This window comes from Aquila chrysaetos, chromosome 9 (genome assembly GCF_900496995.4).
Source record: "Aquila chrysaetos chrysaetos chromosome 9, bAquChr1.4, whole genome shotgun sequence".
NCBI classification, from domain to species: Eukaryota; Metazoa; Chordata; class Aves; order Accipitriformes; family Accipitridae; genus Aquila; species Aquila chrysaetos.
In genome coordinates, this window is record NC_044012.1 from 26733282 (window position 1) to 26756705 (window position 23424).

The 23424-nt window shown below is 55.9% G+C and overlaps 2 protein-coding genes across 9 annotated transcripts; both read left to right on the forward strand.

Moving 5' to 3' along the window:
- The first annotated feature begins 76 nt into the window (after positions 1-76).
- SEMA4A (semaphorin 4A) lies at positions 77-12314 on the forward strand. 5 transcript variants are annotated; one of them, XM_030025693.2, is made up of 15 exons: positions 77-201; positions 6350-6490; positions 7639-7799; positions 7926-7988; positions 8073-8171; positions 8635-8743; positions 8862-8978; positions 9106-9236; positions 9334-9503; positions 9583-9733; positions 9993-10182; positions 10281-10396; positions 10488-10657; positions 10742-10854; positions 10972-12314. In XM_030025693.2, the coding sequence occupies exons 2-15, from the start codon at positions 6352-6354 to the stop codon at positions 11601-11603; spliced, it is 2361 nt and encodes a 786-aa protein (XP_029881553.1). In that variant the 5' UTR covers positions 77-201; positions 6350-6351; the 3' UTR covers positions 11604-12314. The 5 variants fall into 5 exon arrangements, with proteins under 5 accessions (XP_029881553.1, XP_040981994.1, XP_029881551.1 ...); XM_041126060.1 differs by lacking the exon at positions 77-201 and adding an exon at positions 2613-2640; XM_030025691.2 differs by lacking the exon at positions 77-201 and adding an exon at positions 3063-3583.
- Positions 12315-13035: 721 nt separating this feature from the next.
- SLC25A44 (solute carrier family 25 member 44) lies at positions 13036-23295 on the forward strand. Of its 4 annotated transcripts, none has more exons than XR_005933185.1 (5): positions 13036-13244; positions 16901-18317; positions 19699-19887; positions 20328-20455; positions 21015-21124. XR_005933185.1 is itself a non-coding variant. In XM_030025235.2 (5 exons), the coding sequence occupies exons 3-5, from the start codon at positions 17696-17698 to the stop codon at positions 21204-21206; spliced, it is 942 nt and encodes a 313-aa protein (XP_029881095.1). In that variant the 5' UTR covers positions 13039-13244; positions 16901-17231; positions 17582-17695; the 3' UTR covers positions 21207-23295. The 4 variants fall into 4 exon arrangements, 3 of the variants coding, with proteins under 3 accessions (XP_029881095.1, XP_029881096.1, XP_040981989.1); XM_030025235.2 differs by lacking the exon at positions 19699-19887 and having other exon boundaries at positions 13039-13244; positions 16901-17231; positions 17582-18317; positions 21015-23295; XM_030025236.2 differs by lacking the exon at positions 19699-19887 and having other exon boundaries at positions 13039-13244; positions 17582-18317; positions 21015-23295.
- The last annotated feature ends 129 nt before the right edge of the window (positions 23296-23424 follow it).

A 23424-nucleotide genomic window follows, 5' to 3' on the forward strand; every position in this document is an offset into this window, starting at 1 on the left:
GCCTGGGCACCCCGCCAAAGGGACCCCCCTGATCCCCCCGCCCCAGGGCCGTGCCAGGCACTGGAGCGAGGCGGGAGGAGACGCTGGGGAGAAGGAGAGAGCTGTAAAGCCGCCACATAATCGGCTTTACTGGGCACAGCACTGGGGAGCTGCGATGTGAGCGAGCACAGGCACAAGCGGCCGGGGCGCAGGCACAGCCAGGTAGGTGCCCAGGGTGCCCATCCTGGGGTACCCCTCACCCCAGTGTTCGGATGCCTGGGTCACCCCAGCTGCGTGGGTTTACATCGCCCTGGACTTGGGTGCAAGCAGGGCTGAGCCTTGTGAGGGCAGGGGTGCCAAGGAGTCTCAGGGGCATTGCTGCCACCTTCCAGCTTTGTGCTGATTTGTGGAGACCCAGCTGGGTACCCATGTCCCCTCACAGGAAGGTGGGTTACAGCGGTGGATCTCAGAGGTGGGTGCTCGCAGGGTGGCAGGTGACAAACTGGCTCCAGTGCCACCCTCGTTCTGTGCCCCATTTGCCCCTCCCTGTCTCTCCACCAGCTCAGGGATGCCAGCGCCACAATGCCAGGAGAGGTACCCTGCGCAGCCAGCAATGCCAAGGAGCTGCAGCGTGTCCTCTCTGTGCCCCGTCTGGCCCTGAGGTGGGAATCCAGCCTGACCCCGAGCCTTGCACCACCGGGTCCCAAAAGTCATGAGGCTGTGCCCAAAATAGCGGGTTATTGAATGGCGGGGGGAAGCCAACCAAGCTGCTGGGACCTCGTGCTCCTGCCCAGCCATGCTACCAGGAGAAATTAGGTCAGGAGGCAAGGGGAAATGTCACGGGTCCTCCCCACACCCCCCCAAGGGACCCAGGCATCCTTGCACGGCAGGGTCACACCAGAGAAGGGCTGAGCTGGTGGCCTTGCTCCATGCCCCTCCACCACCCTCGATGCCCCATGGCTTGCACAACCTGTGGGATCCCTGCATGGCCCCGTGGGGACCTTGCACAGCCCCATGGGGACCATACACATCTCATGTGGACCTTGCACAGCCCTGTGTAGACCTTGCATGGCCCCATGGGGACCTTGCACAGCCCCATGGGGACCATGTACAGCCTGTGAGGACCTTGCACCCCCCTATGGGGACCTTGCACAGCCTGGGTGGACCTTGCACCCCCCTATGGGGACCTTGCACAGCCTGGGTGGACCTTGCACCGCCCATGGGGAACGTGTATGGCCCATGGGGACCTTGCACAGCCCATAGGGACCATGCACAAGAGTGCCTGTGACAGAACTCCAGCCCCACTCCAGCCGAAGCACAGAGTCAGGGTTAGGTTTCTCCAGCTCCTCCTGCAGTTCCGCAGGGCTAAGCCTGGCTCTGGGCTCCCCTGGTAAGCTGGCAAGAGGGAAATGGGAGCCCAGAGCAGGGGGCTGTGACCCAGCCTTGCTCACTTGTGCACTGAGTAGCAGGGTCTCTGCAGAGGCACCCTGGGGTCCACGGCTGGGTGGGAGCATGGCAACCAAACACAGGGGCGCACATGCTGGGTATCATCAGGCTTTTAGAGGGGGAAAAAATCTAGCACAGGGGAGCCTTGGAGCAACCACTGGGATGGGGTAGAGCCAGGACTGACCCAGACATCTGGCAGCCACCGGGGTTTACCAGACTGGCCCATGGCTGAGCGGGTGCTGAGGGCCCTGTGAGCCCCACACTGGCCCCCTCCAGGCCCCTGCGTGCCCGGGGGGATTAAGGTCAGGCTGCCCCGCTAATCCCAAGGGTAGTTTAAAATGTGAGCTTGTGCCCGCTGCCGCCCCCCAAGGTTGCACCCCAAGGTGCTGCATGTCTTGAGACACCCACAGAGCACCCTTGGGGGGACCAGACAGGAGTGGGGGGACACAGCTTAACCCTTGGGGTGGGAGGGGGCCAGGGCATCTCTGCCTCCCTGCAGCAGGCTTCAGCTAAACCTCCAGTGCTGGCAGGCAAGAGGCACAAGCTCCTTACCACTCCCAGGCAAATGCTCCTGACTTCCGGAGCCCTGTGGGAACTGGGGCAGCAGAAACTGGGGGGGGGGGGGGGCAGCCAAGGGGGCACTTGGGTCTGCTCCCCAGCCCTGGGCAGGACAGGTACCCCAGCATGGGGTGGAAAGGGGCCCTTGGTTGGGCCCATTCCCAGCTCACTGCTTTTGGGGGTGTTGATACTGGCACCCCAGCCTGTGCAAAGAAGCAGGGCTGGCACCTTTCCTGGGCACCTCATGTGTGGTTGTGCAATTGCAGGCTGAGGACAAAGTGACTCGCCTGAGGTCATGCAGGGAAGGCTGTTGCAGAGGAAGGAAGCAGCAATAGCGGGGGATCCTGTTTCAGGGCTCAGGAGACCCCACTTCCACACAGCCAGGAAGGGGAAGGAGGGCAGGTTCCAAAGGAGAAGTGGGATCTGCTGGCGCCAGTTGGGCCATTTTCCCGCAAGGGAAGTTTTGAGAGGGGGAGTGCCATCAACCAAAATTGGGTGCTGCGGCTGCTGTGGCAGTGTGGGGATAAATGTGGCCCGCTCAGAACCGGATCCTGGCAGCTGCTGGTGGCACCACAGCTGGGCCCCAACCCCCTCCTGGGACCCCCCCAAAACCAGGTAGCATAGGCAGCCAGAGCCAGCACGGCTCATCTGGGATGGGTGAGTCATGACGGGGGGCTGAGACAGGGCTGCAGAGGTGGGGGTGCAGGGATGGGGGTGCAGGGACATGGTGCAGATTCAGGGATGCAGAGATGCAATGTGGATATGGGGATGCAGAGATGGGGGGTGCAGGGATGTGGTGTGGGTATGAGAGCACAGAGATGGGGTGCAGAGATGCAGTATAAATACAGAGATGCAGAGATGGGGGTGCAGGGATGCAGTGCAGTTTCGGGGATGCAGAGATACAGTGTGGATATGGGGGTGCAGATATGGGGGACAGGGATGGAGGTGCAGGGATGCAGTGTGGATATGAGAGTGCAGGGATGAGGGTGCAGGGACGCAGTGCAGATTTCGGGATGCAAAGATACAGTGTGGATATGGGGAACAGGCATGGGGGTGCAGGGCTGCAGTGCAGATTTGGGGATGCAGTGTGGATATGGGGGTGCAGAGATAGTGGGCAGGGATGGGGGTACAGGGATGTGGTGTGGATATGAAGGTGCAGAGATGGGGTGCAGGGACACGATGTAGTTACGAGGGCGCAGGAACGTGTCAAGAGGGGTGTTGGAGGGGACACGTGGGTGTGCAGTTGTGTGCATGTGGGGTGTCTGGGTCCGTCCACATCTGCGGCGCGGGGGGATGGGGTGGGTGTGCACTGTCATGCATGTGTGCACGCGTGTGTAGGTCTGTGCTTGTCGGTGCCGGTGAGCATGCCGGTGTGCACCCACCCGTGCCTATGCACGAGCCCAGGGTGCGCAGCCGTGTGTCCATCTGTCGAGCTTGTCCGTGTGTCCGTGTGTGGCTGTGGGGGGGGGGTGAAGGCCAGCCGGAGCCGGCGGCCGAGGTAAAGCTGTAACCATGGCGACGAGAGCAGGATCCGGTGGCCCCGCAGGGATGCTGGTCCCTCCAGACCCCCGCGGCCGCCCGGGCGCGGGGGCTGCCACAGGTCGGTACCACCGCACCGGGACTGGGGCCGGGCTGGGGGTGCCTCCCCCGGGGGGGTGAGGCAGAGCCAGGGCTGGGGGCAGTCGCCATAGCGGGGATGGGCTTTGGGGACACCCCCCCCAGACAGCTCTGATGCTGCAAGGCAGTGACAAAGGGGCTGAGATCCCAAGGCCAGGGAGAGACTCCCTGCATCTCCCACCTTGCAGCCTTGCCTTTGCCCCGCCCCATATCCCCCTTTCTTCTTCCCATAGCTCCTTTGCATCCCTCCACATCTCCTCTCCCCCCGCCCAATTCCCTCCTGCACATCCTCCTGCCTCCTTCCTGCACTACCCCACATCTGTCCCCACCCTTTGCATCCTGCCCTTTGCATTCCTCTTGAATCCCTCCCCTATCTCCCACTGCACCCCCAGTTTCCTCCCCTGCATCCTCCCATATACTTACTGCACCTCCCCACACACACACCCCTTGCTTTCCATTCCCACCCCACTCACTCCTGCTCTGGGTCTGGGGGTGGATTGAAGGAGCCTCCCTCAGGCTGCCCCAGCCCCTGACTTCTGCCTGGGTGTTGGAAGCATCCCCACACCCCCTGCCATGCCACCGGGATACTCCTGGGGTGGGGGACATGGGCAGGGGGTTAGCATCAAGCAGCAGAGAAGGACCACACATTTCCCTGCTGCGAGGGGACCCCAGTTCCCAGCTGCCCAGGAAACTGAGGCACGGGGAAAGTCTTGGCAGGCGGGAGATCAGTGCCAATGTGGCCACCAGCTTAACGTCTGCCCTGCGCCATTGTGTCTCCCTTGCTGAGCACAGAGGCTGGGTCTGGCTCTTTCCCAGGGCAGGTTAAACCACTTTGCAAGGAGGATGTGTGTTTATTGGCAGCATAATATTCCCTGGCTTGGAGGGAATCTAGAGAGTGGGTGGGACAGGGAACGAAGTCCCATGGAGCCACGACCGTGGTGAACCCAAAAGCACGAGGGAAAACTAAACTACCCCAATGCTGAGAGGCCCTTGGCAACACTGGCTTTCATGTGCCAAATCCTATGCAGGGAGGCTGTAATGCTCCCCCCACCCCCCCGCATGTCCCCCCAGACCACTTTGGCCAGGGGACCCAGAAAGGAGGAGGGACAGGGCTGTGACAAAGCTTCAGCTCCCCATGTCACTGGAGCAGCCTTGAGGCTGCTCTCACTTCACACCCTGTATCAGAGCTGGCTTGTGCCAGGGGAACACTCTCTGGGGGCTTTTCCCAGACCCGCCACGTTCCCCTGAGCCTTCAGCCTCACCAAGGAGCCTCTGCTCCCTTTCCCATCCCTCCTCCCCCTCCACCAGCCCTGGTGGCTCCGGCCCAGGGCAGAACAATGCGGCCAGTCCAAGCCTCCATGCGACCCCGTTTCTCAGCCAACCCTTCACCAAGTGGGAAATCCGGGGCAGAGTAACCTAGTTTCTGTGCTTACAAGGAGCTTTCTGTCCCAGCCAAGCAAGGTGGCGGGGAAAGCGCTGCCCTCCCAGGGCTTGGTGTCCCAGCGGGCAGATGGTGGCACCGGGAGAGGCAGGTAAGGAGGCCCTGACAGGCCAGGATGCTCCTCAGCCTTGTCTGGAGTGGGATATTGGGGTACCTCAGATGTGGCTCTGATGTTGTGGGGGACCCCAAGGCTCTGGCTTCGGTGGGTTTCTCACTCACAGCTGTCCCAGAGCAGCCTGGGCTGGAGGATGGAGCCTGCAGGGAGCCAGGACAGCTATGGGCTCTTTGTGGCTGGGGCGATGCTCAGCCCCAGGGGTCTGTTTGTGGGTGCAATGCTCAGACCCGCTGTCGATCCTCACAGTCACAGCAGGAGAAATGACATTGCTTTGCTTTCACCCCAAAGATTTCCACAAAGCCAGGAAGAGAACCCAAGCATCTGGGCACCTGATTTCCCCGAGCACCCCAGTCGGAGGAGCAGAGCACCCCAGCTCCCATCCCGACTCTCTCCACCAGGCTTCGCTGCCCTCCCTGTTGGGGTGCAACGCAGGCGAGGCAGGAGCAGGCGCCCGCTGCCCCAACCTGCTGAGGCTCGTCCTCTTCCAGCAGGACTTTCTGGTTCCTGCAGTCCCCGGTGAAGCCACACAGGGCTGGGCTGGGCCACAGCGAGCCCTGCCACGAGCCAGGTTGGAAGCCTGGCAGCGTGGCCGGACCTTGGCCAGGCACTGGGCATGGGTCTGTGGGGGTCTTCTGGCCACAGCTCCCTGGGGCCAGGCGCCTGCCAGGTGCCGATGCTCCAAGGACGGAGGTGAGCCAGCTCTGTCCTCACCCGCCGGAGAGGTAATGCCGCTCGCTGGGGAACACGGTGGCTGCCTGCAAGGGGTCCTGGGGACCACACGGTTCTTGAGACATTGCTCTTTCTCCATTGCTTCTGGCAAGAGCTGCAAAAAAGAGCTGCAAGAGCAGGGTGTCCCGTCCCCCCGCCCCCCAGTTTTTGTACCCTCTGGCTGCTGATGGAGCCGCACAGAGGAATCCCTGATGGGGATGGGCGCTGTGGGGCTCTGCAGGGGCAAAGGCAGGAGCATCTGGACACCCCTGTGCCAGGGAGGTCTTGGTGCAGGGAGCCCAGCAGTGTGTGGGGACGCCTCTACCTCTGCCAGGATGGCGGTGGCAAGCTCTCGCCCATATTCAGGGGCCATCCACGGTTTGAGGCGCTGGGGCCCCATGGCCCCCCCCGTGCTGGCTGCTGGCTTCCCCCCTCTGGTTTCCGCTCAGTGACGGCACTTGCCCTAAGCCTCTCTCTTCCCGCAGGGATGGTGCTGGGACCTTTGAGGGGTGCATCCCTGCCACCCCCCGCCATGCCCACAGCTGCCCTCCGCTTGCTCTGCGGTGTAGTGATGCCAGCTGCCATGCTCTGCGCCGAGCCCCTGCCCCGCATCACCTTCCCCAGCGGTGAGTACGACACTGAGAGAGCAAAATGGCTGGGGAGGGGATGGGGACAAGCTGGGTTGCGGGGGGGGACAACATCAGCTTTAAAGAGCATCTGTCCCGAGGGTTGAGCATCCAGCATCAGGGACCCACGGGCTGCTCTCCATCACAGCCTTCCCATCTCGTTACCCCTCTCGTTAGCCCTGCACAGGGCTGGGACAGTGGGACAGCAGCTCTGGGGCAGGGGACAGGTGCTGGTGGCAGCAGGGCGATGCAAATGGCTTCGGGGCTGCCGTGGAGCCAGATGTGATGAGGCTGGTTGGCACCCAAACACCTTTGGGAGTGGGAGCTGGGTGTACCCCAGGGTGCCAGCTCTAGCAGAGCAATTTTGGGACCCGCCTGGCACCTGGGGATCTGTGCAGGGCCACCCTGGAAAGGGAAGGCTGCCTACTTGGTGGGACAGGGCACCGCATCCTGCCTGTGTGTTCAGCCAAATGGCAGGTGGCAAAGAAAGGGGTTTGGCAGTGCTGTGGTATGGCGGCGTTCGGGCAGGCGGGAGAGATCTGTGCCCCCATGGCAGGGCCGTGCCCTCATGAGGTCCCTGCCCGTGCTGCCACTTCCCCTTCCCCATGCAGCCATTCTGAGAACTGCAAAATCTCCCTTTTCTTTTTCCCTGTTTTGGTGGCTGGCAGAGGCAAACAAGAAGCCTGCAGCCCCAGCTGTGCTTGTGGGCACCGTGGGGGCTTGTAACCCCCCCAGGCTGGCACCTTGGTGTGGTGGATCCCCCAAACGGAGCATCACCCCATAGCCATGGCCCCAAAGCATCACAGGCACAGCTTGCAGCCCAACAAGGAAAAAAGCACTCTATTTCTTACAGGACAGCAAAGCAGCATCAGAGGGTGAGGGATGCACGGGCTTTGCAGCCTGGGGACGTTCAGCTCTTGCGGCAGGACGCAGAGGGGATGGTGGGGAGGTGGGGACCTGGAGGGGGAAGTGAGGATGGCAATGGGGGGGCCGTTGGGGAAGCAACTCACCCCATTTCCTATGTGAGAAGTGACACAAGCCGCAATGGCAGCTGCTGCCACATCCGCCCAGCGTTGATGGTGGTGGTGGTGCTGGGCCATGTGTCTGTGTGTCCCTTGGTCCCCATCATCCCCTTTTGCTCCTGCCAGGGGACCCCCGACGGACACTGACCCATTTCAGCCAGGAAAACGTCTCCCACTACGACATCTTCCTCCTGCATGAGAGCGAGGAGGAGCTGTACGTGGGGGCCCGTGACCGGGTGCTGGCCCTGACCGTTGGCACCCCAGGCAGCATCCGTGCTAAAGCCTCGGTGAGCAGCAGCTGCTTTTGGGGAGGCTGGGGGGGGGTGTCCTCTGCTGTGCCTCAGTTTCCCTACTCGGGCTGGGCGGTCGTGGCCTGGCTCAGCAGTTGTGGACCCTCTCCCTTCCCTCCGCAGATAATGTGGGGACCCACGGCCGAGAAAATCTCCGAGTGTGCTTTTAAGAAGAAGAGCCAGGAGGTGAGAGAGCACCGGGGTGGGGGGGGTCCCACAGAGCTGTGGGGATGCTCAGCCCCTGCCTCTGCTCTTTCCCTCCCCCCCCAGACCGAGTGCTTCAACTTCATTCGGGTCCTTGTGGCCCTGAACCAGACCCACCTCTACGTCTGCGGGACCTACGCCTTCAGCCCCGTGTGCACCTACATTGTGAGTGTCCCCACCAGCCAAGGACGGAGACAAGGGGGGGGTCTCCAGACATGTGGCATTGCCGTGAAGAACCACAAAATACTGGCCCAGGAGCCCCAGCGGGATGGGGGATTTGAGCTAATTGCATCATGGGAAGTCCCCTGGGATGTGGGGTGCTGGGTGCCCCCCGCCACCAAGATGCATCTTTGAGTTTCATGCACTAAAGGAGCCCATGGTGTTTCTAACCACGGCTGCCAGCGCCCTTACACTTGCCAGGTCCGATGCAGATGGTAAACCCCTGATTTTTGGGTCCCAGTTCCCTCAGGTGACCCCAGGCAGCCTCTCCTGCCTCAGTTTCCCCACTTGCTGAGCACACGGTGAGCACCGCAGCTTCCCCACAGGCCAGAGGGAGTACACAGCCATTTCTTGCAGATTTGGGCTTTGTTTTAACTCCATCGGCTGATTTTTCTCCCCTTTCCCACAGCAACTGGAGAACTTCACACTAATGTCCAGCAGCAGAGGACAACCTTTCCTGGACGGGAAGGGCCAGTGCCCCTTTGACCCCCAGCACACCTACACGGCCCTGCTGGTGGGTGAGTACAGGGCCAGTGGCCCCCACGGGTGGGCACCCATCCCTGGGATGGAGTGGAGGGTGACAGTGTGTGGGGGTGTCTCCCTGCTACAGCTCACCCCCACCCTGTCCCTGAGCAGATGGCGAGCTCTACGCTGGCACCATGAACAACTTTCAGGGCAACGAGCCCATCATCTCCCGCTCACTGGGCAGCCGGACCCTGCTCAAGACGGACGCCTTCCTCCGCTGGCTGTCAGGTGATCAGGGAGACAGTCCTTGGGAGGCCTCCCTGGCCCCCCTCACCCTCCCCGTGCCAGGGGGTGCCCGCAGCAGCCCTCTCCTCGTTCCACCTCCTCACCTATCTGCCCCGGCTGTGCCCCACAGCCGACGCTGCCTTCGTGGCCTCCTTCAGCATCCCGGGAGATGACAAGGTCTACTTCTTCTTCGAGGAGACAGCCGATGAGTTTGATTTCTTCGAGCGGCTTCTGGTGCCACGGGTGGCCCGTGTCTGCAAGGTGGGTGCAGGGACGACAACAGAGGACGATGATGGCAGATGATGAGGGTACCCAGCTCCTGTCACCCCGGGGCTGAGCATCCTCCTGGCTCCCACAGAGTGATGTCGGGGGGGACAAGGTGCTGCAAAAGAAGTGGACGACGTTCCTGAAGGCCCAGCTGGTGTGCTCGCAACCCGGCCACTTCCCCTTCAACGTCATCCATCACGCCTTCGCTCTGCCCCGCCGTGACGGTGGTGCTGACTTCTATGCCGTCTTCACCTCGCAGTGGTGAGTCCTGACACCCAGGGGTGCTGCAGGTGCAGTGGGGACCCACGTCCTCCCCATGCCCACTTTGCTGTCCCTGCAGGCAGGCGGGCAGAGCGGGCAGCGCAGCTGTCTGTGCCTACAGACAGGAGGCTCTGGAAGAGGTCTTCGAGGGCAAGTACAAGGAGCTGAACAAGGAGAGCTCCCGCTGGACGGTCTACGGTGGTCCCGACATGAATCCCCGGCCCGGCAGCGTGAGTGCTGCCTACCTCGGGGATAAGACCCTCCCGGGGGATGATGCTGATCCCCATGGGGAGGGGCTTGTCTGTCCCAGTTTGCCCTGTATGCTGGCAGTGGGGTGAGATGGTGGTGGTGGTGCAAGTGGGATGGGAAAGGGGGAGGGTTCCCTTTGCACCCAACTGATGCTGTCACAGGGCAGCCTGGTGGTGTGTGCCCCCCCACTCCCCGTGCCTCAGTTTTCCCATGCCAGCACTGACTCCTCTCTCCCTGCAGTGCTACATGGGTCCCTCCTCTGACAAAGCCCTCACCTTCATGAAGGACCATTTCCTAATGGACGGGAAGGTGTCACCCACCCAGGGGCAGCCGCTGCTGGTGAAGACGGACATCACGTACACGCGCATCGTGGTGGACGAGACTCATGGCATCTCAGGGGCCACCTACCGCGTCATGTTCCTGGCCACAGGTGGGTTTACGTGGGGGTACACACGGGGTACCTGGTCACCCCTCCTACCCTTCCCTTGGCCTCCCAAAACACCAGTGATGTCCCCTGTTCCCCCGCAGTGGAGGGTTTCCTGCACAAAGTGGTGGAGCTGCCCGGGGGTCCTCACATCGTGGAGAGCATCCAGCTCTTTGAGAGACCGGAACCGGTGAAGAATCTACTGCTGGCCCCGGGGAAGGTAGGCGATGCAGGTGACCCAACAGCCCACCCCAAGCCCAGCATGGGGAGGGCAGGGGGGGAGGCTCAGCCCGGCACCTCTCCCTCCCCAGGGCATCCTCTATGTGGGTTACTCCAGCGGTGTTCTCCAAGTCCCATTGGCCAACTGCAGCCTGCACCAGAGCTGCGCCGAGTGCGTGCTGGCGCGGGACCCATACTGCGCCTGGTATAGCCTTGAGGGATCCTGCCAGCCTACCCGTGCCGCAGCCGCCACCGAGGACATGTGAGCTGGGGAGGCGGCAGGATGAGGATGGGAAGGGGGGGTGCGGCCGGGACCGGGATGCTGATGCCACTCTCCCGGTCGCAGGAGCGCATGGCTGCAGGACGTCGAAGCGGGGAGCCCAGCCACCATGTGCCACCGCGGGAGGAGCGTGGCCATGCCCCGAACCTGGGGGGCACAGGAGGATCCCGTAGCAGAGAGTTGAGTATGGGGGCATGGCGGGACGGGGGGGGGTGCAGTGGGACCAGGACTGGCGGGAGGGATGGGGCACATGGGGTGCACTGCATCACCCTGCTCTCCTCCTCCGCAACTCACAGGGCTCAGCCCCCCGCTTAACGCCGTGGTCTACTTGCGGTGCCCCCGCCACTCCGCCCTGGCCAACTACAGCTGGCAGCAGCCCGATGGCCAGGGGGGCCGGGGGGACACGGCGGTGCTGCCTAACCACACGCTGGTGGTCATCATGCAACGAGGGACTGCTGGCACCTACAAATGCCGGGCCACTGAGAACGGCTATACCTGGACCGTGGCTCACTACCAGCTACAGGACCCCAGTGGGGTGGCCCCCCAGCTGGACGAGCTGGCTGAGGAGGACCTGGCCTGGGGGTCTTCAGTCCCTGGCACCCCCCGGTCTTACTGGCCCCAGTTTGTCACCGTCACCGTGCTGCTGGCTGTCACATTGGCCGCTGCCGCCTGCCTGGCCCTCCTTGCCTACCACGACCAGCTCAAAGCCAGGAGCAAGGTACGGGGGTGCAGCACACCCCATAGCCCCCCATCCCAGCGCCGGGAGAAGGTACCCCTCAATGGGGGGACCGGAGAGCCCTCAGCACCCGGAGTCCCCACCGAGGAGGAGGAGGAGGAGGAAGGCTCCCGTGCTTGCTGCCTCCAGCTTGATGGGGACATCGATGTCGATAACAACAGGCTTCACGTCCCAGCTGGGGACACAGTGTGACGCCGCCACCGGGTCGGGGAGCCTGTGGGGAAGCAGTAGACTGTGGGAGATGATATGAATGTGAAGTTTGGGTTTTTTTTTTTTAATTTAATACACATGTTTTAACATAAGGTAACATTTTGGGGTAGTGGCAAGGGGCAGCAGGGTGGGATGGGCCCCTGGGAGCAGCGGGGGAGGCAGCAAGGGGGTGGGATGGGGCAAGGAGGTGGGGTGGGTGGCGAGGAAAGGACATGGGGACAGGGAAAGGACGTGGGCACAGAGAAGGGACGTGGCCATGGGGCAAAGCCATGGGGCCGAGGGCAGGATGTGGCAATCAGGCAAAGACATGGGGTGGGGACGGGCAGAGTCAGTGGATGCTGACACTGGTGTCACCCCAGGAAAAAAACTGGGATCCATAAAACCTCCAAAATGGGGAAAGGTGAGCCTGGATGGGCTCCATGGGGTGACCCCACAGGCACCCACCCTGCGCTGCCAGACCTCCCCACCCTGCTCCCCACCGCCCTGGGTGCTGGGGGGGGGGGCCACAACACCACATCACCCTGACTCCCAGACAACCAAGGTGGTGGAGCCCCCCCCACCCCAGCTGCACCCCAGGGTTGGCCCCCACTGCTTTTTTTGATGATGTTGAGCCTTCTTTTTTTTAAGACAAACCAGCTGTAAATTTTCCTGCTCTTTGTACATGTGATTTTTTTTATTAAAAAGGAAAAGCTACTGCGTTGTGCTGCTGGGCCCAAGGAGCAGCCCCAGAGGGGCAACGCCAGGCCCCTTGGCCTCAGGCCTTCATGTGCGTGCAAGTCTGTGCAACCTGGGGGGTGTGCAAAATGTGAGTGCACCTGCACATCTGTGTGACATGGAGGTGTGCAAGGCGTGCGTGCATCTGCAGTACGTCTGTGGAATGTGCAAGGCAAGGGTGTGCGAGGCATGCATGGGGGCAACGCGTGTGTGGGGAGCGCACATTCATGTGCAACACAGGGGTGTGGAAGGGTGCAACGTGCAACCTGGGGGTGGAACGTGTGTGCACATGCAGTAGGGGGGGTCTGCAGGGTGTGCATGTGCAACGAGGGGCGAGGAGCTGGGGGACGGGGGGGGGGGCCACACCCTACCCCACAGGAAGGGGGAAACAGCCCTCTTACAGCTGCCCATCACTCCCTTCCTTTTGGTGCATCTCTGCTGTTTTCCCCACCTCCCTGCGCCCTCTGCCCTTCCAGCAGCCAGCACGGGAATTCTTTCCCGGAAACACAGGAGTGGCACCCAGCCGTTAAGTGCCGCTGTCCCTTTAAGAGCTGCAATTCGGCTCTGTCCCTTTAAGAGCTGTAATTCGGCTCTCCCTGTAAGATTAGGGCGCAGCTGCGGCCTCCCGCCGTGCTTATGCGCATTCCCTCCCCTGCGCGTCTCCCCTGGGCACGGCGGTCGGCCCGGCCGGAAGCACGCGGAGTCACTTCCGGAGCGGCGTCAGCCCTTCCCCAAGATGGCGTCGGTGCTTGGGCGCTGATTGCTCGGGCGACGCGTGAGGCCCCGACGCTCTGCCCGCCGTTCACTTCCGGCCGGCGGCCGCCGACTGGGGGAGAGCGGCCATGGGGTGGCGGGACCGGCCGGCGGCGGGGCGGGACGGGGCGGGGGTCTCCCGCCCGCCGGCCTGAGGTGAGAGCGTGGCGGAGGCCGGGCATGGAGGCGCGGGGCGGGTATGGGGGGGGGGGGGGGGGACTCGGTTGGGGGGCGGGAGGAGGAGACCTGGCCTGGGCGAGTGGCGGCGGGGCAGGACGGTGGTGGCCCGGCTAGGGGCCGGTTGGACGGTGGAGGGGAAGGGGGGGGGGCAGCTGCTGGGTGAGTTTGGGGGACCCTGGAGAGTCTGGCTGTGGGGCGGGACGGTGGGGGTCTGCGGCAGGGGGGCGTGATGGGGAGCACCCGGGGCAGCCTGCCGAAGCGTGGAGGGAGCCGGGGTGTGTGTGTGTGTGTGCTTCGGGTCGTGCTGGGAAAGCGGGGTGAGGGGGAGCGCGGGGAAGGTTTGGAGGAGGCGGTTTGGCTCAAGACCCGCTTGGTTGAGGAGGCGGGTGCTGTGGCGGTGAGGGGCCCAGGGGCAGGTGGGGAAGGGGATGGGGGTTCCCTGCGCCTCCGGGGCTGCGGGAAGCAAAGCTCCCTGGGGAAGAGAGGAGGACATGGCTGCGACCTGAAACCACGGTGCTGGGAAAGGCTTTTTGTCTGCCCAACTGCTGATCCGCTCAGTGACCTTGAGTGGGTCCTGTGCCAAACTTCACACACGTTTGTCACCTTTAGAGTGTGTCAGATTTTTTTGTCTGGCCCAAGGTAAGCGCCAATGGCTTTATCTATAAGGTAGGAGGGTGGTTTGCTGTGCCAGCTGCCTAGCTCTTGCACGCGGCCTTCTGTGTACAGGAGGGGGTGGCGAAGGCAACACGAGGCTGTGGGTGCGCTGGGAAGTGCTGGCCTTAGAGTGTCTCTGCCTCACCGTTTACAGAGAGACAGCTGCTCACAGAGGAACTGCAGATCTTCAGTGAGGCTGGTTTTATATCCACTTCCACCCTGGGGTAAATTTAAGGAGTGCAACAGTAAAGACTTTGAAAATGGAGCTGCCTACTTAGACCAGGTTCGGCGTAGCGTGGCACGGATAAAAGGCTTCAAATTGGAGAGACTTGTAGTGGATTTGTTTGATCTCGTGCTTTCCCACTTGAGAGGATCTCCACAGGCAACCGCATATAGTGGTTGGGGCTTGGAAAGGCGGCCCCGCCGCCTGCTTCTGGATAGTTCCCAGGCTGTCATGCTAAGGCATTAGTATGCTGAGCAGGAGACATCCTTGGCCAGGGGTACACAAAGGCCCTGTCTCTGTTTGCCAAAGAATCGTATTTAGGTACAGCTGCAGCAGAAACGGTTTGGAGAATGGATTGATGGGGCTGCATTAAAAAGAAGATAAATTGGGGGGGGGGGGGGGGGGGGTGTCATACTAAGTTGTGGTCTGTGTTTAGAAGACTGAAACTGTATCCTGTAGGTCATACCACAAACTAGCGAGAGAGCAGGAACAGGTACAGTCTGCTTGGTAATCCTCTGCTTTAATTTCTAGGCAGAAATTCAAGAAATGCTTTTCTATTCATTGTGAGAAGCCACCATCTGTATAGATCTATTGAAGTGTAGTTTGAGTGTGGAAACTGTTCAAGTGTTGAAGTACAGAATGGCTCCGTGAGCGGGAGGGAAGCTGGTGTACTTGTATTTCATTTTGGAGGCCAGATTAGTTCTTTTGAGATTTAGCAATTACTTTTGTATCGATCTCCCCCAAATTACTTGAAAGATCATCAAAGAATTGCTGAAACTGGATGCAACAGGTTCACTGCTCTGAGTGAGGCCCTAGATTTAATTTCTGGAAGAATAAACGCTCTCAGCAAAACTCTCATCTTGGCAGAGCAAGAATTGTGGCTGTGGTGGTCAAATCAAAGCATGCCTGGTGATGCCAGGATGCCTTCCATCTTCACCTCCCCGCAGGAGGAACTTATGGCTTTGATTGCTTGTGGGCCCTGGGATTAAAGTGACATTGTCTTTCTAATTTAGATCCTGAATTAAAGTAGTTATTAGTAAGAGTCAAAAAAAAGTACAGTTATTTCCTCAAGGAGGTTATGGCTAAAATTCTAAAAACAAAGCACTATAGCACGTAAAACTAAATAAAAGTCAAGGATACATTTTTTTATTATTATTTATTTGTTTTCCTTATGCAGCAATGAGGATTTTTCTTAGTAGGTACACCTTATCTTTCACATGGGGAGCTCTGTTACATATGGTTCAGTTTTTGGGTGGCAGAGGAGTTTGGAGTATGGACTAAACCCTCAGGCTTCACCAGGAAATTGCATTGGCTAGACTTTTTTTTTTTTAATAAAATATTAAGCTAGTGGGGCTCCTAACAAGAACAAAATAATGTTTTTGTAGGTACTGTGTGCAGATAATTCCTGTGTAGGAAGCTTTTTGCTGTCTAATTATGCCTGTATTAGTGAACCAGTAATACTGTAATTATAATTAAAGCAACATGACTTTTGTTTAGACAAGCCATGGTGTTTGTTATGTGTTACCTGTCAAGTCAATTGACTGTAACAATGAAGTGTAGTTTTCTTTGTACTAGGTGAAATAGGGTTTCCCCCACCCTCCCTGTTGGACCTGGATGCCCTTGGGTATTTTTAACTTCACTGCCCATCAGCAGGAGCCGTGGCAGCCTGTAATGCTCTTCGCTGATGTTAAGCAAATATTTTGTCGGCAGATAGGCAATGAAATGGTCTGTTAATAGCATCCCCCTTACCTTCCCACTGTAATTTCATAATTGTGATTTCTTCTCCGTGCCAGAGGTAAATAATCGCCCATTGTTTTGTTATTGCATTTCTAAATCAAATGGCTCTTGACTGTTTGAGCTCTCTCTTCATGAAGCCTGCAATTTGGAGACATTTACGCTATGGCCTTTCTGCATTACACTGATAACGTAAAATGGCCCCCAAATTGGTGTATGGCGTTGACCACATCTCATGTTAAATTTGAGTTCTCACTCGGTCTAGATTCAAAGTGAATCTGTTTTCAGATCTCTGGTTTTGGCACACTTGTTCCAGTTTCTGCATTTGCAAGTGGAGCTACTTGGTATTGCTCTGCTCTCCAGCAGTTCCGCTTGTGCCTGTGCACAGACTTCAAATGCCCGTTTGCCAGAGCCTGGAATATAAGCTGTGATGCAGCTGCAGTCAAGCCCTTTCTAATAATTTAGCAGTCTATTATTCCTGAAGACTCGTAGGCTTTTTTTGATAAGGAAAGAAAGTCCTTGTGGTCAGTGAAATAATCAGTTTCATGCTGGGTTGATTCTTTGAGATGCTCTTCTCTTTTTGCTTGTATATGCCTGGCCCTGCAAGGACGTTCACTTATTCCAAGCTTAGTTAATCATGCACCAAGTTAGAGCAAATTATGGCCAAAAGGGAGGTGGGTGGAACTACTGAGAGTCTTGTCCTGGGGAAGCAGTTGTTTGTGATTGCCGGGACATGACTGCCTGCAGGATGAGACACAGCGATAGTGCATCAGGGGCAGGAGCCAGGTTCAGGAAGGGTCTGCTGGTGGAGGCTGAACCAGGACCTCCCCTCCTTGTCCCTCAGTTCCTGGTGCTCTGAATGCTGCCGAAAGTGGAAGCATGGCAGGTTTGTGAGTGTTACCATACGAGAATGATGATGCAGTATTGGAAGTGAAGATGAACTTTGCTCGCTGAAAATCTCAGTTAGGTATTGGTCACCTGAGAGATCCTTGGGCTGTGATTTTTAACCCTTTCTTTTCAGGGTCTTGGTCATCAACGTGGAGACTCTACGTGGCTGTTTGCATTTGCCTTGTTCTCCCATCGTTGCTCCTTTTTTCATGACCTTCTCTTCCCCCTTCCCTGGCATGCATCACCCTTCAGATTTAGGAAGGTCAAAATGGAAATGCCCAGAAAAATGTGTCTAATTTGTGCAGGGAATCTGGAAATGCAAATGGAGACCTCTCACTTCCTCCTTTGTACAGAGCCTGGAACTGAAAAGTGACATCCTGACATCTAGGAGCATCACAAACCTGGAATGACTGGGGAGAAGCTGCTTTGGTTGACAACCCATAAACCTGCATGTTCATTAAAAGGTAGTGCTTGCTGTTGGAGCAGTGCTCTTCCTCTGTGGATCTCAAACTGCTTTGCAAAGTCTGGCAAGCTTTGCTTTGCAGCAGAGTAGTCTGGAACTGTAGTGAGAACTGCCATGTATGCAGACTGCTGTTAGAGTTTAACAAATAGCTACGGTGACATCAGAAGGTGCTGCCATCAACCACGTGATACGGCCCTGCTTCCTGAGGTTACAGTCCCACCGCTCTGCCAGCAGAACAGTTTGTGCAAGGGCTCTCTGTGTACTTCCGGAAAATCAGCAAAGTTAGGTGACGTAGGCTGCTTTAGCTAACTTAGGTACTTCGTCATCTACTGAAAGTGTGTCTCATTTCAGATGCCAACACTTCCAGTCTAGTCAGTCAAGATATGAGGGCTGAGCCTGGATCTGCTCTGTACTTTTGAGGTAGATCTGGGGCATACCACCTCTCCTACCCCACTCCAAGGAGTCATGGAAGACAAACGCAACATCCCCATCATTGAGTGGGAGCACCTGGACAAAAGGAAATTCTACGTGTTTGGGATTTGCATGACTATGATGATCCGGGTGAGCGTTTACCCTTTCACACTCATCCGGACACGGTTGCAGGTTCAGAAGGGCAAGAGCCTATACAGTGGGACTTTCGATGCTTTTGTGAAAATCCTGCGGACAGAAGGGACAGCTGGGCTCTACCGTGGCTTTTTGGTCAACACTTTCACCCTGATATCTGGACAGTGCTATGTGACAACATATGAGCTCACTCGAAAGTATGTGTCACGGTACAACAACAACAATGCTGTGAAGTCTCTGGTGGCAGGTGGCTCAGCCTCCCTGGTGGCCCAGAGCATCACAGTGCCCATCGATGTGATCTCCCAGCATCTCATGATGCAGAGGAGGGGGGAAAGCATGGGCAGGTTTAAGGTGCGGAACCAAGATGGCAAGCGGATGTTGGTCTTTGGCCAAACCAAGGACATCATTGTACAGATTTTCAAGGCTGATGGCTTTAGAGGCTTCTACAGGGGTTATGTGGCCTCGCTGCTCACCTATATTCCCAACAGTGCAGTCTGGTGGCCCTTCTACCACTTCTATGCCGGTAAGTGAAAGGAGACTTTGAATGTGTCTTATCCCAGCAGACCTAGAAGCCCCTAAAATCGACTCTGAAACTGTGGACCCAGTGTGATTTGCTTTCTCTCTTTGAGAAAAAGAGAGAGGGAGCAGAACCTGTCTTGAAACAAACAGCTGTATCCAATTTAAACGAATTCTGCAGATGTTGGGTGGAAGTTTAACAGAGCAGCAGTCTTTCAAATGCAGAGTTAAAGAATAGGGGTCTGAGTGCTAGAGGACTTAAAACTAGATGGCTCTAGGCAAGAGGGACTTGATGCATCTACTTTAACTTTCTCTTCCGCTAATCCCAAATAATGCTTACTTTCTGCCTGGAAGTGGTGAAGGCTGTTGTCTGGCATTGGGCAGAGTTCTGAAGCCACCGTGTAAGTATAGTTCATCCTTCAGTTCACATGGACTCAGGAGTCTTGTATATGGCGAAAAGACTTCTAGAGCCACAAATCTCATAGCAAAACCAAACAACAGGCGGAGACAAAGGCCAAATCTTCCGTGGTTTTGTGTCTTAAGATCATGCTTCAGTTTCTGTAGCTTTAAAACTGGCACCAAGCCTTGTGATATAAAACTACACTTAACAGTATGTTCTCTCTCCCTAGCTCAGCTCTGGTAATCCTCAGGGTGTTCCCAAATACTAAAGATGCTGGCCTGCTCAGATTTACTTTTTTCCCCCTGATAATCCTTTAGATTTCTATCACGCAGCTTTGCATGTGGTTTTTAGACTAATACTTACCTAATAGTAATCTGCCTAAAAGTGATGATAATGAGAGGCTTGGATTTCACTGTACTAGGCTTAAAGTATATCTCAGAAATCACCTGCTTTTAAAAATACAGGTGTCTTGAATGTCTAGTTTGCTTTTCAGAGTGGGCACATTCTGGTAAGAACTGGGAGCGCTGGTTACGCATCAGTGCTGCATTTAAATGGCAACAGCAGCTTGGGATGTTGGTCCAGTCTGAACTTTTTGGGAGTGCTTTCTTCACTCTCTATGTCAACAACTTTTAATACCAGGATCCACTGTATTAATTGTAAGACTTTCATGCCAAAACAGTTCAAAAGTGGACCTCTAAGAACGAGTAAGTTGATATGGACAGAATGGAGCTTGCCTCTTTCAGATATTTGCTCTCTTACCTAGTCTTCTGCAGTGGAAATCAAAATGATGCTAAAATTAAGCCCCAGCTGTCAATACATCTCTACTTTGGCTGCCTTTTCTCGTCCTCTGTCCCTGGATAGTGTGCTGGTCTCGGCTGGCAGCAGCAGGGGTCGTTGAACCTTCCTGGGGGCTCAAAGTACACTTCTGGCAGTGATTCAGATCAGTGTTCTGGGTTGTGAACAGAGCAGCTTACTTCTTTTTTGCCAGATAGACACAACCACCACATCATCTGAAGAAACTGGGACTTTTGGACTGTCTTCCGTACAACTTTAACCAATAAAAGTGGGAGATTCAAATCCTGTTTGCCAGGTAGCAGGAGCAGAATGAGGAAATCCCTGGGATGAGCAGTACATAGTGCTTATCTCCTTAGAGATCCCACAGCGGGATGCCATACAGGTATCGCTTGAACAGTGTGCTCGGTGGTAGTGACAGCTTTCTGGATCTGTGCGAACCTCTACAGACAGCTTCTGAAAGTCTGGCGTAAAGTTTTCCCCTGTGCCTTTTAAAGGGGGGTGAATGTCTCCATGTTCTGTTTTGGGGACATAGAAGCTTATTCCGCCCTGTTTGCCCAGCAAGTCTGAGAGCCTGTGTTTGAGCTGATCAGACGCTGTATGATGGAGCACTGAGCTGCTGGGGTGTTTACGGGCTTGCTCCCTGTGCTCTGCTAACTTCCTGGTTGATGTAGAAAGCACCACTTAGACATGCTGTGGGAGGAGGTGACAGGTTGTAAATCAGGGATTCTGCCCACTGCAAATCAGCCTAAATTAGCAGGTGGAGTTAAGGAACTGATAAGCAGCCACTCATCTGAAACTTTACTCTCTCTCTTCTGTTCCCAGAACAACTTTCTAGCTTGACTCCTAAAGACTGTCCCCATCTCCTCCTGCAAGCTATATCAGGGCCACTTGCAGCTGCAACAGCTTCCACTCTCACCAACCCCATGGATGTCATCAGGGCTCGGGTTCAGGTAAGAGCTCAGCCTGCTTGGCATGTCTGTCTGCAACAACTGCATGATGCAGGGGTGGGGTTCAGTCTCAGCTCTTTGATCTCTGTGGCTTCAGGTAAACTGCTCCCCTTCTCTCTGTGTTCGTAGGTTGTTTTGTCCTAGATATCATGCTGCTTAATTTGCACTCGGCATTAATAGGAGGCAGCTCAGGTAGCAAGGCTGGCTTTGCCTACTTGGACTGCTCAAATGAGGTTCCCCAGCAGATGTGGCATCCTTCAGAAAAGGAGAGGTGCTTCTAGCAGTGTCAGTTTTAGTGAGACTCGAGCTGTCGTGTTGGTCCAGCCCCTTCTAGATGGGGGCAGATAGGAGGAAGGAGGAGACAGGTCTAAGAATCCCACTTACTGCTGCCTCTGTAGGACTTCTTTCTTCCCCCCTGCCCCACTCAGGGAGTTCTGGAGACGAGAGCAAGGTTATTGGACTGGTTGATCTGTAGTCTCTAGAGTCGTCAGTTGGAGCAGAACCCCAGAGCAGCTCGGCATGAAGTCTGGCAGCTCTTTGAATATTCGTTCTGACTTTGCAGGTGGAAGGCAAGAGCTCCATCATCCTCACCTTCAGACAGCTTATGGCAGAGGAAGGTCCCTGGGGCCTGACTAAAGGCCTCTCTGCCCGCATCATCTCAGCCACTCCTTCCACCATCGTCATCGTGGTGGGGTATGAAACTCTGAAGAAGTTGAGCCTCCGCCCGGAGCTGATGGATTCAAGACACTGGTAGAGGCAGCTAGTGGAAGAGAAACCTTCCTTTGAACCCTCCGAACTTGGACCGTCACGGTTGAAAGCTCAGGAGTAGAGGAGAGACAGCTGCCATCTCCTTTGTCTCTAGCTGGTTTCATAGTACAAGGCAGAAGCAAGAGCAACTGCAATTCACCTCTTTAGATTTGATTGTAATACAATGCTCTGCTGCTGTTTCTGCTTAAAACCATCAAAATGTGACCTTTGGCAATGTGCTGTTTGCCTGTGACAGTTCATTCAAGAGCAGCCAGGTGTGTGAATGCATCCTGGCAAGTTCTTAATTCTCTTTTTTTAAATTAAAGACTTACTGGCTGAAGCAAAAAGCCAGTTTATTCTTTAAATTATTTTAATCTTTGCCAAACTTCCGAGGAGGGGAGCCTAACAGGCTGCAGCAGAGCCCTCTGGTGGGTTGGGTGCTGATTGCAGTTGTACTGTGGGAAGCTGGAAGAACAGAATAGACAAGTAAATTTCTCCAATCGCCCACATGTATTTCTAGAAGATGTGAGACGAGAGTAATCTGGAACCACTTAAGACCTTATTTACTGCATTTTGAGTAGTTCTGTACATACCTTTTTTGTATATTCTTGGAAAATGTTTCCTATCTCTCATCCTTCAAACAGCAAGTTGGCTGATAGGCAAGTTAGGAGTTGAGTTGGCTGTTTGTATTTAGCCGATGGCAATTTTGACACCTAACCTATGTTTTAAATCTGTTGTTATTTAATTCTCTTTTTTTAGGGCAGCTTATTCTGATTTCTGGGGGACTGAGTGGTTCTGTGGCCTTGTTCAATGTGAGTGTCAATACTGCATGTTCAGGGTGGCTGCTGCCACTTCCCACCTTTAGTTAGTTTAAGCACAAACAGATGCAGAGTTTGGAAGTGTCAGATTGCTGTGCTGCCAGCCACCGAGACAAGAACTGAACGTGATGTGAGTTACAACTGGATGTGAGGTGGGGAAGAAAAAAAAGCTCCTACTGGCTTTTGATCCAGTTCAAACCTGATTGGCATGTTCATATTGAATAAGAAGTAATGGTTCACTAATACTTTGTAAGTTTAAATCCTGCTTATCCTGTTTGGGAAGGGCAAGGACGGTTCTTTACACACTCTTGCTGGATCAAAATCTTAAGCTATGGTCTGTGTTTTTTACCAGATGCAAACTTACAATCGAGTGATGAAGCAAGAGCCTGCTCTTTGGGGAGGAGGAATGAAGGGATTGTTTGGCTTCACTCTGCTGGTTTCAGTATTTGAGATTTGCCTCTCATGATGCCAGCCCACACATGGTGCTCATCCCAGTTAGTTGTATGTCTGAGAGGTGAGAGATACGCCTCCAAATAACAGATGTATCACCGCCTCTGCTCATCTCGCTGCCATAACGAAGAGTTCTTGGTTGTAGCGTTGATCCTGCTGAACTGTGGCTGCTGCCAGGCTCTTAGCTGTCTTTTCACGTGGGCCTTGCTAAGTGTGGCTCTTGCCTTCATCCTGACATCTGCAGTTCAGCCCGTGCAGAGACTGGACGTGCCACAGTTTCTGCTGGAGGTAGAACAAGTGCAGACAGATGCTGCTGAAGCTGGGAGAGAGACTTTTATGTTTAAGGGCAGAACTTGGTTATAAGATACAGTACTCTTTAATGGGGTTGAAGATGAGTCATCAAAGGCCTTTTAATCCCACCTTTGTTTTCTGCAGCGTTAAATAAGGTGATCTATACCCAAGCCACTGACAGAGCTGTTCAAGCAGCGTGTTCTGCAAGCTGCTCTGCCATTACATTTTTGTTGTTTAAAAGACCATGCCAGTTGGCTCTTTCTGTAATAGCGGATTCTGCTCTAAAAAGTGGAACAGCAGCATCACGAGATTGCAAGGAAGTATCCTGCACGTACGGTAGCCCTGTTCTCACACAAAGGCGGTAGTAATACAGATATTAAACAATAATAATCGGCCTCTGCTGTTTACCAGCAGGGTAAGTCTCAGTGTGTGTCACAGACGCGGGAGACAGCACGACTGTAGGGAGACACTCTCAAGCTTAATATTCCTCTCTTAACCAGCAAAGTTCTTGACAACTAATAAACTTCAGAGACCTTCCATTTGATGCCTGAGTTTAAAAGCGCGTTAGTCTCAGTGAATGCGCTTGCCAGGGGAGCCTGCCAGTTTCTGTCGTTTCACAACGATGCTTTCTTGGTTTTAATGCTTTGCCTTCTGAGTAGCACTAGG